At 44.2% G+C, this 14652-nt stretch overlaps 1 protein-coding gene across 1 annotated transcript; it reads left to right on the top strand.

The window, feature by feature from the left end:
- Positions 1–490: 490 nt before the first annotated feature.
- LOC139644234 (myopalladin-like) lies at positions 491–14579 on the top strand (the record flags this gene model as incomplete). The annotated part of the gene is made up of 16 exons (XM_071519653.1): positions 491–1584; positions 4918–5093; positions 5190–5241; positions 5370–5739; positions 5924–5998; positions 6100–6241; positions 7208–7231; positions 7676–7792; positions 7893–8718; positions 9553–10748; positions 10846–10976; positions 11816–11893; positions 13003–13224; positions 13320–13469; positions 13563–13642; positions 14453–14579. Coding segments are annotated over exons 1-16 (4860 nt in total), but the record flags the coding sequence as incomplete, so codon positions are not given.
- Between the last annotated feature and the right edge of the window lie 73 nt (positions 14580–14652).

Genomic DNA, 14652 nt, shown 5'->3' with positions numbered 1-14652 from the left:
TTAGGCTAAAATGCAAAGCTATTTTTAACTTATATTTCCTGCTTTTAACTGCAGTCATCATCATTATTCAACGTTATACCTTTGTGTCAAAAGTAATATTTAACTTCTTTTAACTTTAATGTATGACATTATTGTGTGCTGTATACTGAGTGCATGTTGGTGTGTATTTATTTCTGAAATCAGTGTGGACATAGACTTGTAACTGACTGTGCATTACTGAGTCAACACCATGTTTAAGGCAATGTTTGATTAATCAGTAATGCAATATATACAGGGAAGAAAACACTGTTTTGGAAATAAACCCAAAAGATCTTTGCTTTTCATTTATTTTATTGGCCTCTGTGTTACGCTCATATGCTCAAATGACTGACATGTCTAATAAGTCTTTAAATGATTATGGAATTGAGGAATGATTAAAGAATGGGTATTTTCCTTTACAAATATTTGAATATAATTGAATGAATCAATTCTTTGTCATTATTTCCACAGCATGCAAGAGAACATTGACCAGCCACCATCGCTGTCTCAGCTGCTAAGAGAGAGCTACCTGGCAGAGGCCAGAGCCCAGCAGCGCCACAGTGAGATGAGCCGCTCCGACTCTTCCTCCTCGCGCCGCCTGGTCTACGGGCCTCTCAAAGGCAAGGCTGAGGACTCTGTGGGCCACGATGAGCCCCAATTACCCGACCTGTCGGCCTTCCTCAGCCAAGAGGAGCTGGATAAGAGTGTCAACCTGGCCCGCCAGGCCATCGGACACGAGCCCCGTGAGGAGAGGACAGAGGTCAAGGCCCCAGTCGCACCCTCAGCCACCCTCTCTGCGGCCCCCTCTGCACCCCCCTCTGCTTCCTCCGCCACCCCATCTGCTACTCCTTTTGCTTCCCCCTTTGCGGTCCCCTCCACCACGTCCTGCACCCAGTCGGCCCCTGAAATCAAAGAACTGCCACCAACACACACAACATTCTCAGCGGACAGAAAGACGCACAAAGCCTCCACGCAGCAGGACAACATGACAAAGAACAACAGACCCTCCAGTGAGGGCTTCAATGACTTCAACAAGTCAGGGAGGCACGCCCCGTACGGTGTAGAGACCCAGTCCAAAAAGGAGTTCCTCAACAAGGCAGCGGACTTCATCGAGGAGCTCTCCTCCCTCTTCAAGGCCAACAGCTCCAAAAGGGTACGGCCGAGAACATGCAAAGCACACAGGAGTAGGAGCCAGAACAAGAGCCAAAACGATGGGACAGTTTATCCCCTCGGCCCAGAAGAGAGGGAGCGACCCGTCCTGCCCATGGAGTCGGAGACGGAGCGGTCCAGCCCGGCTGTTGGCTACCAGCCGGAAGTGCAGCTGGACTCAGGGACCGGGCATGAGGAGTTTGAGGACTGCAGGATTACTGAGGAGCAGCAGTATGACCCTGCCTCCCAGGAGGTGGAGGAGGCTGAAAGCTCTGCTCTGACAGAGACTCCCTACCCAGCGGATCCTGTCTGCGAGCCTCCTAGTTTCATCCAGAAACTGAAAAGTAGGGAGGTCCCGGAGGGCAGCAAGGTCCAGTTGGACTGCATTGTAAGAGGACTCCCTGTGCCTGAAGTCCGGTAAGGCAAACCCAAACGGTCAACCTGACTGTTTTAACATTGGCAATTCCTTTTTGGCGTGTACAAAACATTGATGGGTCGATTTCCAGCCTGATTGTTGCTAAGCACTGTAGCTAGCTGGTTTTAGCTCAGCGCTCAGTCCATAGGAGTCTTTTCACTTCCAGTCTCTTTCAAAGTTATTCTAAATTTGTCTCATTGGAAATCTAACTCTTGAACAGGCTGGAAGTCCAGCGTGCTGCGAGATAGTGTGGTCAGTCATCATCCGACCGGAGGTTTTGTAGTGGATTGAAGGATCTGGCTCAATTTGGATTACCTGCTTGTTGAGGGAATATGATACAAGGACAAGGGATGAGGGTAAGCTGTCAGGACAGAGGATGGTATTGTGATTTTAATGTTGCTAATGTTCCCTGACAGAAAATATCCACTTCTGATTTTGGTCGAATCGAGTCTGTAGGGCTCAAGTCATACTCAATGATGACAAAGTGCTTTGAGAGGTGTAAGTTAAGATGAATGATGCGTTTTTTTTCCCCCTGAGAGATCAAGACAGAGGTGACAAGTGACGATAGCCAACAGCTGACACTGAATGGTGTGTGTGTGTGTGTGTGTGTGTGTGTGTGTGTGTGTGTGTGTGTGTGTGTGTGTTTTCATCAGTGTTAGAGGTTATGTCTGGAACATTTGATCATCACAGTATCTGTCTATGTCTCTATCATACATAACAAGAATACCAATAGGATCTTATCAGCGCTTAGGTTGCCATCCTCATCATTGACTATCTACAGTCAAAATGTGTGAAATTATAAGAATTTACAGCAGACGATGCATTCAGTTACCTTTGCATCTTAGTTTGGGGTAAAGCAGAATGAATGACCCCTTTGAAACTTAATCAGACAAACCTTACCAACTAACTCTTGCGGTATATTATGAGCTGGCTTTGTAATGTATTTATTAAACCATGGCTGCACACCAAATTTCCCTTCCAGGACAATAATTGAACTGACGTTGTGGGGTGAGACTATAGGGGGCATGGACTTGTTGGTCCTACTGAACATTGTTGAGCCACGAACATATTCTTGTCCGGGGAGAATGTAGCTCTCGGCCATTTTTAGAATGGACTGGCACTGAGTGCTGTAGTTGCGTCTGATAATGGAACTGACTGAGCTGTTGACAGAAACATGAACATGCAGTAGAATTTGGTAAGACATTTTATACCGTCATTGCTGGGTGGATATTTTTTGATATGGCTTCTCAGTGTTCTCAGTCTCTCTGTACAACTCATGAGACTTGTGTCCTGTTTAGTTGGTTTGTACTTCAATAAGATGATGATGATGTTTCTTAACACTGTGTCCAAGCCTGGCTCTTTTCAATGTATTTTGTTAACGTATAGCACTTTTCATTCACTTTGGTGTGAAGTTTGTGATTATTTTTGCTGCCTATGTAGCCACTGTGTGCGACTATGACTTGAAGTAGACCAAATACGGTTGTCAGGTTAATATTTATTTATCGGTTTGCTGTGGTTTAGAGTCTCTGGCGCGTCAGGGAATAGCATTGTACGTATTCTAAGTCTATGTTTAGCATTGTGCGTATGTGACTGGGTCGACCAGCCAGAGCTCCCAGGCTCCACGGGGAATCTCCTCTCTGTTGCTGAACTCCGGAGGGAAAATAGCCCCGACAGGTGCAGTGAGCAGGGTCTTTGCCTCACGGACCAGACAGCTCCTCTACTACTCATGCTTTCAAATTAGACCCTTACTCATTAGAAATGACATACTCGCCACAGACAGAACACAGACAGGACATTCCAGTAACGTTGCCTATATTGCATCCATGTATCGGGCACATATCTTCAGCGTGGCTTAGTGGTTTCATTGGAAGTTAAGACACCAGATGAAATCTTTTAACACCAGGGCTTGAGTAAATTCCTCTTCAGAGAACAGCCTAGTTGACACATGAGAGAAGTGGCCTGAATAGATGTATGTTTTTTTTTTGTTCTTTTAGGTTTGTTTTTGGTGTAACTTGCTGTTCTAAACACTATTGAGACACCATAGTCTACAGTACTGCATGTTATATCAATAAGGGGAAGCTGTCTACAAGTTAATTTGGAAACTTGATGATCCGTGAGCTTGGTGAAAGCACTGGATGACATTTATGGATGTATGGTGAACTCTGGCCAGAGAGTTGCACATCAACTCATTCCTGCTTGTTTATTGGGTGTATTTAATAAAGCATCGTGGCCTCATCCATTCAAAATAGACTTCATTTACTTAGACATAGAGGCTGCTGCACGTCACTAGTCAGATCAGGGACAGTCGGACGGTTACTATTATGGCTTTATAACAAATAAATAGTTTTTGTAGTCAAAGCAACATCTCCCATACACTAGATGTAAATATTCCTGTGTCTCTGGATTATTCACGAGTGAGAGAAATGGCAGGTAAAGAAATGAGCCAGCTAGATTTTTTTCCCCCATTATTTATCATCTATTTTTATATTATCTATTATCTGTCTTTTTTTTTTATCATTAATAGACATAGTCATATACACTATAGAGTAGAATGCTAGAGACATTGTGTGATATACAGTATGGCACAGTAGGTCGTGGGCTGAAATCAAACCTGTAATGTTGCAGTCGTATATCATCTTTTAGCCTAAACACAGATTTGACAATGAAGTGCATACACTTGCCATAAATTTTCACAGAGAATGGCTGGACTCTGGATCCAGTCTGTTGTGTTCCTCATCTTCATAACATCAACACTGCATGGCAACGACCCATAAACTAGGTTAGTATGGCTTCTTGTTTTACAGGGAAAGGGATAGGTCTTGCTCATCAAAATTTTTAACTCTTGGCCTACATATAGCTCCACTGAATGGCATGGTGCCAGGAGCACCATTAGGAAACTGCAAATGTACCCAGCTTCATAGTGACAGTGTCATAAGGTTACTAAACTGTATAATGATGAAACTGAGGAGAAGGAGTGGGGTTTGAAACAATACCTATAAGCATGGTACTGAATTTTGGTTCCCATTGATTTGATGCATCAGAAGCTCTACAAAAGCTCAATGAATGAATTAGCATAATTCTCTTTTACTAATTTCTCTGCATTTTATTCAGAAAATCAATTAAACCTTGTCTGATTCTATTTAGGAAAGCCAATGGCATGTACAAATGTAACACAAAAAAGATTTACACCACATAATGAAATGTGCTTTTATAAAACACTGGGAATTATTGGTGGGAAAAAAAACATTTTAGAACAAGAATCAAAATTGAAGCAGTGGAGCTGGTAAATTGCCCTGAACAGTACTGAGCAGTTTGCAATGTGTGGTTAATTCCAGGTGGTTTTGTGAGGGGAAGGAGTTGGAGAACAGTCCTGACATTCAGATCATCACCAACGGTGAGCTGCACTCTCTGATCATCGCCGAGGCGTTCGAGGAAGATACGGGACGCTACTCCTGCTTTGCATCCAATTTCTATGGCACAGACTCCACGTCTGCTGAGATCTACATCGAAGGTGATTCCTATACTTTATACCATGAAGCCTTTTTACAAGGTCATGTAATCACTTGTTAGTGCTGGACTGTGTATGCTTATTTGCTCTGTCTTACAGGTGCCTCCTCTTCGGACTCTGAGGCAGAACAGCACTTTGAACATGTAGCCCAGTGAGTTCCTGGAATATTGTCATTATCGACACCCATTTCCAAAAGTTTAATTGCATTGCATTTAAGTATTTGAAATGTTCTAATTGTAATGCTAAGTGAGACTCCCTGTCTTTCTGTGATTTTCAAAGGCTGCAGAGGAAACCAACGACGCCAACCCCATCTTTACCTCCAGCAACCAACCCAGGAGTCTCTGTAGAAGTGGAAGACTCCCTGTCACCCCAACCTGCAGCAGCCACTGAGGAACCAGAACCAGAGCTTTCCTCTCAGCCACCTAACCAAGCAGCTCCGGCACCTCCTCCGCCTGTCCAGACATCAGCCACTGTGCTTCCAGCCCCAGAGCTCTCTGCTGAAGCACCTGTGGTATCTACACCGCACCCTGCTCCGGAGGAGATAACACCGTTACCTGTCCAGGTGTTTCCTACTTTGCCAGGAGATACAGAACTTACACAAGCCCAGGAGGTGTCAACACCTGTCCCTGTCACACCCGAACCACAACCAGTACAGACAGCTACGTCACTGCCATTGAACTCAGTGGTTTCCTCTGCACTCTCTGTCCAGGTGGCTCCAACACAAACAGCCCAACCTGAGGTAAAATAGCTGAAAGATATCCTTCCACTACACATTTTTTGTACAATTACGTTGTACTTTTGTTCAACAAGTTCCCTGTGTTTGTCTTCTTCAGAGTCAAACCTCCAATCACAGCTATCTTCAAGGGTTGGACGGGCGACCTATCATGGCTGCCCCTGTATTCACAAAGGTACACCCTCTCTATGCTACAATAAATAGGTTCATTTGAACTGTGTATCTGAGTATTAACTGGTTTATTGATTTAACATGCAACCTATTTTGTCCCACCAGAGCCTGCAGGACCTCCTAGCGTTGGAAGGCCAGCTGGTGGTGCTAGAGTGCCGTGTGAAAGGGGCGCCCTCGCCTAAAGTGGACTGGTACAGAGAGGGAACTCTCATAGACGACTCGCCTGATTTCAGGATCCTACAGAAGAGTAGGTTCTGCAACTGGCCTACAGTGTGCTGGAGTGAATATGCCGTTAATGACACAGTCATAATGGAAATACAAATTCGATTTATGTATAATATATTGGAAAGCAAGAAAAGGCTATACTATGTGCCTTTGCTTCTGTTGGAAAAGATACAAAGTTAAATTAATGTTGCAGCCACATTTTTACATGCCATGTTGTGTCAAAAAAATATGAATTTGTGTAAAGCAAACTCTCAAAATGTTCATTTCAAATAAAAAATAAAAATGGAAGTTCCACCTCAAACTTTATGCTATTGCAGTGAATAAGGAGCAAGAAGTTCAGTATTTTAAAAAGAAATGGTATTGAAGCAGATTTTAGCAGTTGAGTTGCCCATTACTTCAATTAAATTCAATTACATTTAATTCAAGTTTGCAGACAGGTTTTACAGTAAAACACACATAAAAAAAACAAAACAAAAAAATTATATTGATATAATATATTTACCATGTATAAATCTCTGAAGTTTAAATAGTGTGATAAAAGTGGTATCATCATATAAAACAAAATGGTTAAGCATATCAAACATTTTTAGATAAGCATTACTCTCTAAGTATTTAAGTTGGTTTAAAACAAATTTTAACTCCTCTTATTTAGAGTCCAATGTATGGGCAGAAATATGTGTCACTAGAAACTGAAATTGAATTATTTATATTTGAATTTGAATTGCTCAACTTCTGCCCATACCAATGACTCTGAAGTTTTAACCATTAAATTATTGTTTTTGTCAATAGGGGTACACAGGAAATTAAGAAACTATGAGACAAATTCTTGCTGAAAAACACACTATAATTCAATGATTGTGTAATATTCAATACTCATTCTCAGCCAGTTTTAAACTACTGAATTGCTAATCATTATCGATTTACACCTCCAGTTATTACAGTTAAATCTGCTTCATCACAATTTTGACCCTATTTTTTTTCTTTCCAGAGCCCAGATCCCCAGCTGAATCAGGTAGATATTCTATTAACTCTTCGCAGTCTGTCAAAAACATAAGGGTTAACCCTCCTAAAGCAGCTGCCCTGCTGCATACGATGGAGCAGTGTGTACATATTACTGATGAAGTGTTTATAGTCCCCGGTTGAGGCTTCTGCTCTTCTTCTGAACATAAGCCAGAGCTGCTTTTCCCTGACTCTGGACCATATAAGGTAGTCTCTCATCCTGTGACGAACTACCATGGCCACAGATCATTTCAACCTGCCTTAGCTTCAGATCGACACCCACCCCCCAGTGATAGGAACGAACTTCACTGCTGCAGTCTTGAGCCTTTGAACTGAAAAACAAGTCCTTAACTTTCCCTCCTTGTATTGAGATTCCTCTCTTAAAAGATAATATGATGCAGTTATATCAAACCAACTTTATCAAGTGATGATCACCTTCTTTTACATTTGTCTCTAGAGGAAATATGCACTTTGGTCATTGCTGAGGTCTTCCCTGAGGATTCTGGGATGTTTACTTGTACAGCAAGCAACAAGTATGGAACTGTGTCCAGTATCGCTGCACTAAGGGTCAAAGGTAACATTTCTGTTACATTACAAAAAGAAAGATGAACAGTTAACACATTCATGGCTGTACAGTACATTTAAATTATGTCCATCTCTCTGATTCGTGTTAGGCAGTGGCAACAACGGCAACCATGTGAAGCCACTAAGCAGTTTAAGGCTGGAGCCCAGCCAAATCCAAGAACCTTCCCTGTCAGATCTTGCAGCTCCCACTGTAAAGCCTCAACCAGAGGTTACTGTGACCAACAGCATCAAGCCCCACTCCAGCACCATTCGCCTAGACCCGCTCATCTCTAGCACCTTACGCCTGGACCCCTTGAATACCAGCACCCTCCGTTTGGATCCCCACAGCTCCAGCATGCTGCGTCTAGACCCCATCAGCACCAGTCTACCCAGCCTGGATCCCTTGAGCCTAAGCAGCAGCCCCCACCTGGGCTTTCGCAGCACCAGCACCCCCCGTCTAGACCCTCTCTACTTGACTACCCACCACCAGGACCTGCCTGGATCCAGCGGAGGACGCCCAGAACCACAGAGCAGCGGAGAGGTGCAATCATATCTAAAACCCTTCTCTGGTTCATCTGTGACTGAGCCTCTGAACTCCTGCCTCAAGACGGAGCAGGAAGTGTCCAGACCTTTGCCGACGTTGCCTGAACTTGCCACTGCCGCAAGCACTAAAGTTAAGGGGGCCCCAAACCACCAGAATGAGACCCCTACTGTGGTACCCCTCCCTGATCCCCCCGCTAACTCCTGCCTAAAGTCAGGGGTCCTGGTGAACCACAAAGACCCCCGCTCCAGCTCCAGAGTCGGCCTCCGCGTGCACTTCAAACTGCCCGAGGATGAGGAGGATGAACAAAGTGATGCATCCAGTCAGTCTTATGAAGATGCAAATCAGGAATTAGCCAGTAAAGAACCACCACCAGTACTGGCTAAACCCAAACTGTGAGTATAGCAAATAGAATTTATGTACAAACCAAATGTTGGTCATTAGAGAAGTGCAGATGTAGAGTCTCAGTAATTCTACAACTATGGTCACAGTCTGAAACTAACACAAGACTGGCACAAGAATTGTCTACAGCATTAATGTATGAGAAAAAAAATGGGCCCTAAATCTAAATCTTCTCATTTTGCCCTTATCAATTTGATGGGCTGTATTTAGAGAAGCAGAGGAGGTGGGAGGGTCCTCCTCATAAGGCTTGACTAGCTGCTGTAATCATGTTCGCATTTCACAAATGAAGGCATCTGGACTTAAACATGTGGACCTTCCAGCTTTCCAAAACAAAGGATGGCATTTTCTATTTGTAAGTTCACTTCTATGCCTTTGTGCTAAATCTTTGTTCATATTTCAGATATACTGTAAGTGAAATCTTGTTTGATGATGTGTTGTTTAATGATAAGTTGTTTATACGGCATCATATGGTATAAAACACAAGTATAAAGATGACAAGTTGTCCTCTACCTCTTAGCATGATTGAATTTATAGGAAACAGATGAAAAACATAAGGCAAACATAAGAGAACATCCCATGTAGAGTTTAAGCTGAAAGTGCACTGAGCTTGCACAGTGTTTTGTTTAGAAGCTACTTGTTGGTAGCCCATAAAAGGGCAGACTGTTCTTCATTCTGACTTCGGCTCATTCCTTCTGGGTTAGGGTTAGCACGGACTTGCTGTAATTTATGTGCAGACTGCATGGAGACCTTTGAAAATGCGCCATGCATAATTTTTTGGTAGTTAATCCTTGGGTTTTTTTATTTCTTTGTTTCTTACTGATTATCAGGGACCCAGCCCAGCTCCAGCTGCTACACAATCAAGTTCTCATGGAGCAGCAGCAGGAGACTGAACCCCAGACCCAAATTCCGATTCAGACCCAAAGCCATTTCCAACCCCAGCCCCAAATTCAGCCCCAGTCCCAAATACAGCCCCAGATCCAGCAGCAGCACCAGTCCCAGATCCAGCCCCAGTCCCAGATCCAGTCCCAGATCCAGACCTCCCCTGAGGTTCTGGTCTGGTCACCCAGAATGCACCGTGAACCCCAGCCTCCGCCTTTCCAGCCCTACCCTAACACCGCGATGCCCCAGCAGACCCCCAACCCTGTGCCTCCACTGACCACTGCCCCCCCTGCACCCTTACTGAGCTCGGCTCCAGCACCCATACTAAATACGACCTCCTCACCTCAACTGAGCACTTCCTCTGCTCCTCCTTTGAGCTCCCTCCCGTCTACACCTTGGTTCAAGTCGGTCCCACCGGTGACCTCCCCTCCACCCGTCCCACAGCTGAACACCGCTCCTGCCTCCCGTCTCAGCATGGCGCCTGTAACCCAGATGAACACCATCCATGCTTCCCACCTAAACCTGTCCCCTGCAGCTCTGGCTAGAACCATGCCCTCACCCCAGTTTACCTCTCCTCCCGCACCTCAATTTAGCAAGCTCCCCACCAACTCCTCCCTCAGCACCACCCCAGATTTACAGCAGATTATGTCTCCCGCTCCCCTGCTGAGAACCACGCATGCCTCCCTCATGAACCTGGCCGCCACCTCCCAGAGCTTCAACTACGCCAGGCCCAAGGAGTTCATAGCCGCCCAGACCCTCTCGCCGGTCAGGAGTCCTTCCCCGACAGAGTCCCCGGTCCCGCTGCTCCACGAGCTGGCTGCTGAGCTCAACTCCTCCGCAGCCAGCTCCCCTACTCTCCCCCCATTTTCCCCACCACCCAGGATCTTCCCCACTCGGGTGCTCAAGTCTCCCACCAGCCCTCCGTCCATCGTGTCCTCCCCGACCCTGGTGTCAGCTCCATTCCTGAACTCTGTGTTTGCCGTACGAGCCCAGTCGCCTCCCCAGGCCTCCTCTCCCACCTCCAGCAGCTCCACCCCCAGCCCCATTCAAAACCCAGTGGCGTTCCTCAGCTCCGTCCTGCCGTCCCTGCCCACCACACAACCCACCAACTCCATGGGCCTGCCCAAGGGCGCTCCAAGCGGGTAAGTCCTTTCTGGAGGTTTACAGTGCATAGGGTAGGTGAACAGTCACGCTCTCATGGTCTTTCTTTTCCCGCTGTTGGTTCAGGCCACCTCACGGCATCCTGAAGAAGTTACCCAAGTCACGTCTGTCATCAGCTGAAGACATTCGTGAGAGCAAAGAAAATCTCCTCCATGACATTGAGAAAAAGCTTCGGTTTAAGGATGATACTACACACTATGGACATCAACAGGTACTAGCTAGTCTCCAACTCTGCAGTTCTGATTGATTTCTCCTTTTTTACTGGCTCAGCAGCAGTGATGTAGTGGTGAACAAAGAGGTGGGCAAACTATGACCTCCACTCAGTGGTCATCATAAAGCAAGCAACCACCAACATAAGCAAAAATATTTTCAGAAAAACAATGTGTGATTTTCTTTTTTAACCTATAATGTACATGTTTGGTACTACTTACTATGAAGTAGCCTATTCTCTAAATTTCACATCATAAAAATGTATCTCAGCCTAAAAAGGTGAGTAAGTTGGGTTTAGCCTCCACCACATCCCTGCTCAGTAGATATTAGAATAACGTCTGAATATGCAACTAAATGAATGATCAGTTTGTTGATGTCAGTAAGTGGACCTCAAATTTTCAACTAACCAATCCAGTTTTTAGTATAAAAAAGCACAAGTTAAGCAGTAACCAGGACTGCGCTGCATTCTCGCTTGCCTCCAGCTTTCTACACATGTATTTGGTTTGCGGTAAATGTCCCTCAACAGATATTAAAGGAATCGTCAAGTTGTGGCAAAGTCACACAGATTATTATCCAAGACTCAGAGACAATGAGGAGCTCTCTTCATTTAAGAGTGAGATTAACAGAGCATCAGCCATCATTCCTTTTCCAAATCATTCATTTACAATATTCATTCATCATCGTGTGTGTCCATGTAATAACATTCTTCATGAATCACACATTATTGCTGATCTGTGGTAATGTGTGAGTCCGCTTGCGTGTTTGTTCATCCATCTAGTATTTGTGTGTGTGTGTGTGTGTCCGTGTTGGTGTTCATCATCCATCCCTATCCTCTCATAGAAGCTGAATAATGAGGGGAAAACAGCGAGCAGACCCCTTGGACCAAACATTCCTGCTACTGTCTTTAACTATGATGAGGTACAAGGATCTTCCTTCCCAAGCATTGCTTTGCTCGAGGCTGTATGGGTTATAACGTTCCAGGCCCATATTTAGTACTTTGGATACTCTTATATACTTATCTAATTACCATGGTTAATTAATATCTCTAATCAAGCATTCAAGCTTCTGTAAACTAATATATCACATGCATGAATAATCTGAAAACATACTGCGGAGTCAAAGTTGGTTAATTAAGTTCTGCTTATGAAATGTAATGACTGATAACATGAGGTATTGTTTGTTGAATTCCAGCTAATCCTCCAGAGTATACAATTAACCGATTTCACATTTCCCCTACTGAAGCTTGCAGCCCTTTTTCCTTGGTTTAATTTCATTGTTAGAGAGTTTCTCAACAAGCCAGTATGACAGTGTGCTCATTTGATAGACTTTTCTGATAAAACTCATCTCATCAAGCACCATATTGTCCTTACATTTCACACTTTTATAGTCTCCAGCTATTTTTGTCTTTTTGTCTGCTAGCCAGTAATTAATGTTCTTCGGAAAACAAGCTACCAACAGTCCACTGGCGTTCGCAGGTTCTTATTATGAATCAGTTAAAAATAGATAGGATAGAAACTAGTAATTAAATGGTTGGAAATGAAATGTTTGTGAGTTAAGCTCTACAGCTAAGATCAACCTCCTCTCTGTTCTCTGTTTTACCCTCAGCCTTTGTTGTATTTTCTTTGTTAGGATGAGCCAAATTTATACCAACTGGGAGTGATACTGTCAGCCGAATGCCACTGCATGATCATTACCATCCAGTGGTTTAAAGACACAATCTGTACCTTTGATTTCAAGATATAAGTTATAGATTGTTGCTTTAAAAGAATACCACTGTTGCTAAATGGTAAATGGATGTACATGTCCTCAAGACTGTTTCTGATTATTGCAGAACACACCCAGAGCGTTACTTATCTCAGTATGATAAGCTTCCATGTACGATGTATGCATGTTATGATAGCCACGCACCCATTCTTCTTTATCAGATTTTTAGGGAGGATTGCTGTAGGCACAAAGACAGATGGTGCACCTCGTAATGTGAAGCTGAGCCTGGCGATTACTTTTATATAGTGCTCTTCCTTTTTTAGGAATACAGAGTCTCCAACTTTGAGCAGAGGCTGATGAGTGAGATTGAATTCCGTCTGGAGCGCACGCCAGTGGAGGAGTCAGATGATGAGGTGCAGCATGATGAAATTCCCACAGGAAAATGCATCGCACCCATATTTGACAAGAGGCTGAAGAACTTCAGAGCCATGGAGGGCGTGCCTGTCACATTCTCATGTAAAGTAGTAGGAATCCCTATTCCAAAGGTGAGAGGGCAACGTCTTGCCGGGTCTGTATACATGACAGAATGTTTCACATTCATCATTCGCATTTTATTATTCATGCCTGTGTCTCTCCTCAGGTTTACTGGTTCAAAGATGGCAAGCAGATCTTGAGGAAGAACGACCATTACAAGAAGATAAGAGAGGGGGATGGGACCTGCGCCTTACACATCGAGTCCTCTACCAATGACGACGATGGCAACTACACCATCATGGCAGCTAATCCCCAGGTAATACTTCACACTCCTCTTCCTACTCAGTTGTCAACGCCTCCTCCCCAGTCGCTAAATCTGATTTGCTGTTTGCTATTCGATTCCTGCCAGGGACGAATCAGCTGCTCGGGTCATTTGGTAGTCCAAACGGGTCCTCCCCGAAACCGGCTGACACCTATTCACTCTCAGAGGTGAGCAGGACTGAGTGTGCAGTGTGATCTGCAGAGGTAAGAAGAATCCCTGTCCAGCTGGGGATCCAGCATGTATGCAGCTCTAGGCGCAGGATAATTGCAGGTTGAATCTAGATTATTATTTCCCTACATTATCTACACACTGCTGATCTATCTACACACTATCTTTTTCCAACTACATTGTCAGCTAGGCTGAGACAGATATAGGAGTTTGCCAATATATTGGGCCAATATTGGTTGTTATTAAGAATCGTTCAGTGAATGTCGTCAAACTCTGATAGGATGCACAATATGATTCTACATAAGTCTTCATGCATGTTTTCTTTTTATTATTATTGTTATAATCGTGGGTTTCAATGTAGTGTGTTAGTGTCCCATGGTTAAAATGCTGTTTTTCCACCCTGACAAGAATACAATTCTGGAAGAAACACTGAATGATTGTAGAATATCAGCAGAAAGTAGCAGCTATGACAGTTTCAATCCAAACATATCGCCATCAGTATTGGCCTGTAAAAACTCATATCAGACATACCCTTGTTTCAGCCACCCACTATCATCAGTGCTCTAATACAGCTCAATTTTGGTCCAGCTAGTTTTTGGCAGTGTGCAGAAGATGCCTTTGACTTTCTTCTTCACTTGCAATTCTCTTCTGTGAATCACCAGTACAACTGAATTATTATATATTTTTGTACCTAGAGTATATCCACAATGAAAAGCTAACATGCACCAAAGACGGAGACAGATATGTGTGAACGTCAAGATGAGTGTTTGTCTCTTGTAACATGCTCTGCTCACCTTCCGTGTGTACAGGGTGCGAGCCCGCATACAGGAAGTGGAGAGCGAGCAAACCCAGGAGCGCTTCTTTCGACCTCACTTCCTCCAGGCTCCAGGGGACATGCTCGCTCATGAGGGAAGACTGTGCAGACTAGACTGTAAGGTAGGCAGCAGGACAGTGGTTCTGATGAAACATGAACTCTGGGGTATTGTGGGGTTAGTGCTGTTTATATCAG

This window comes from Centroberyx affinis, unplaced genomic scaffold, assembly GCF_046629955.1.
Source record: "Centroberyx affinis isolate AG114_WGS23_722 - 3 ecotype Tasmania unplaced genomic scaffold, CSIRO-AGI_Caff_v1 ptg000718l_1, whole genome shotgun sequence".
Lineage (NCBI taxonomy): Eukaryota > Metazoa > Chordata > Actinopteri > Beryciformes > Berycidae > Centroberyx > Centroberyx affinis.
Note: the sequence above shows the minus strand (reverse complement) of the source record. Positions and strands in the feature narration are given on the sequence as shown.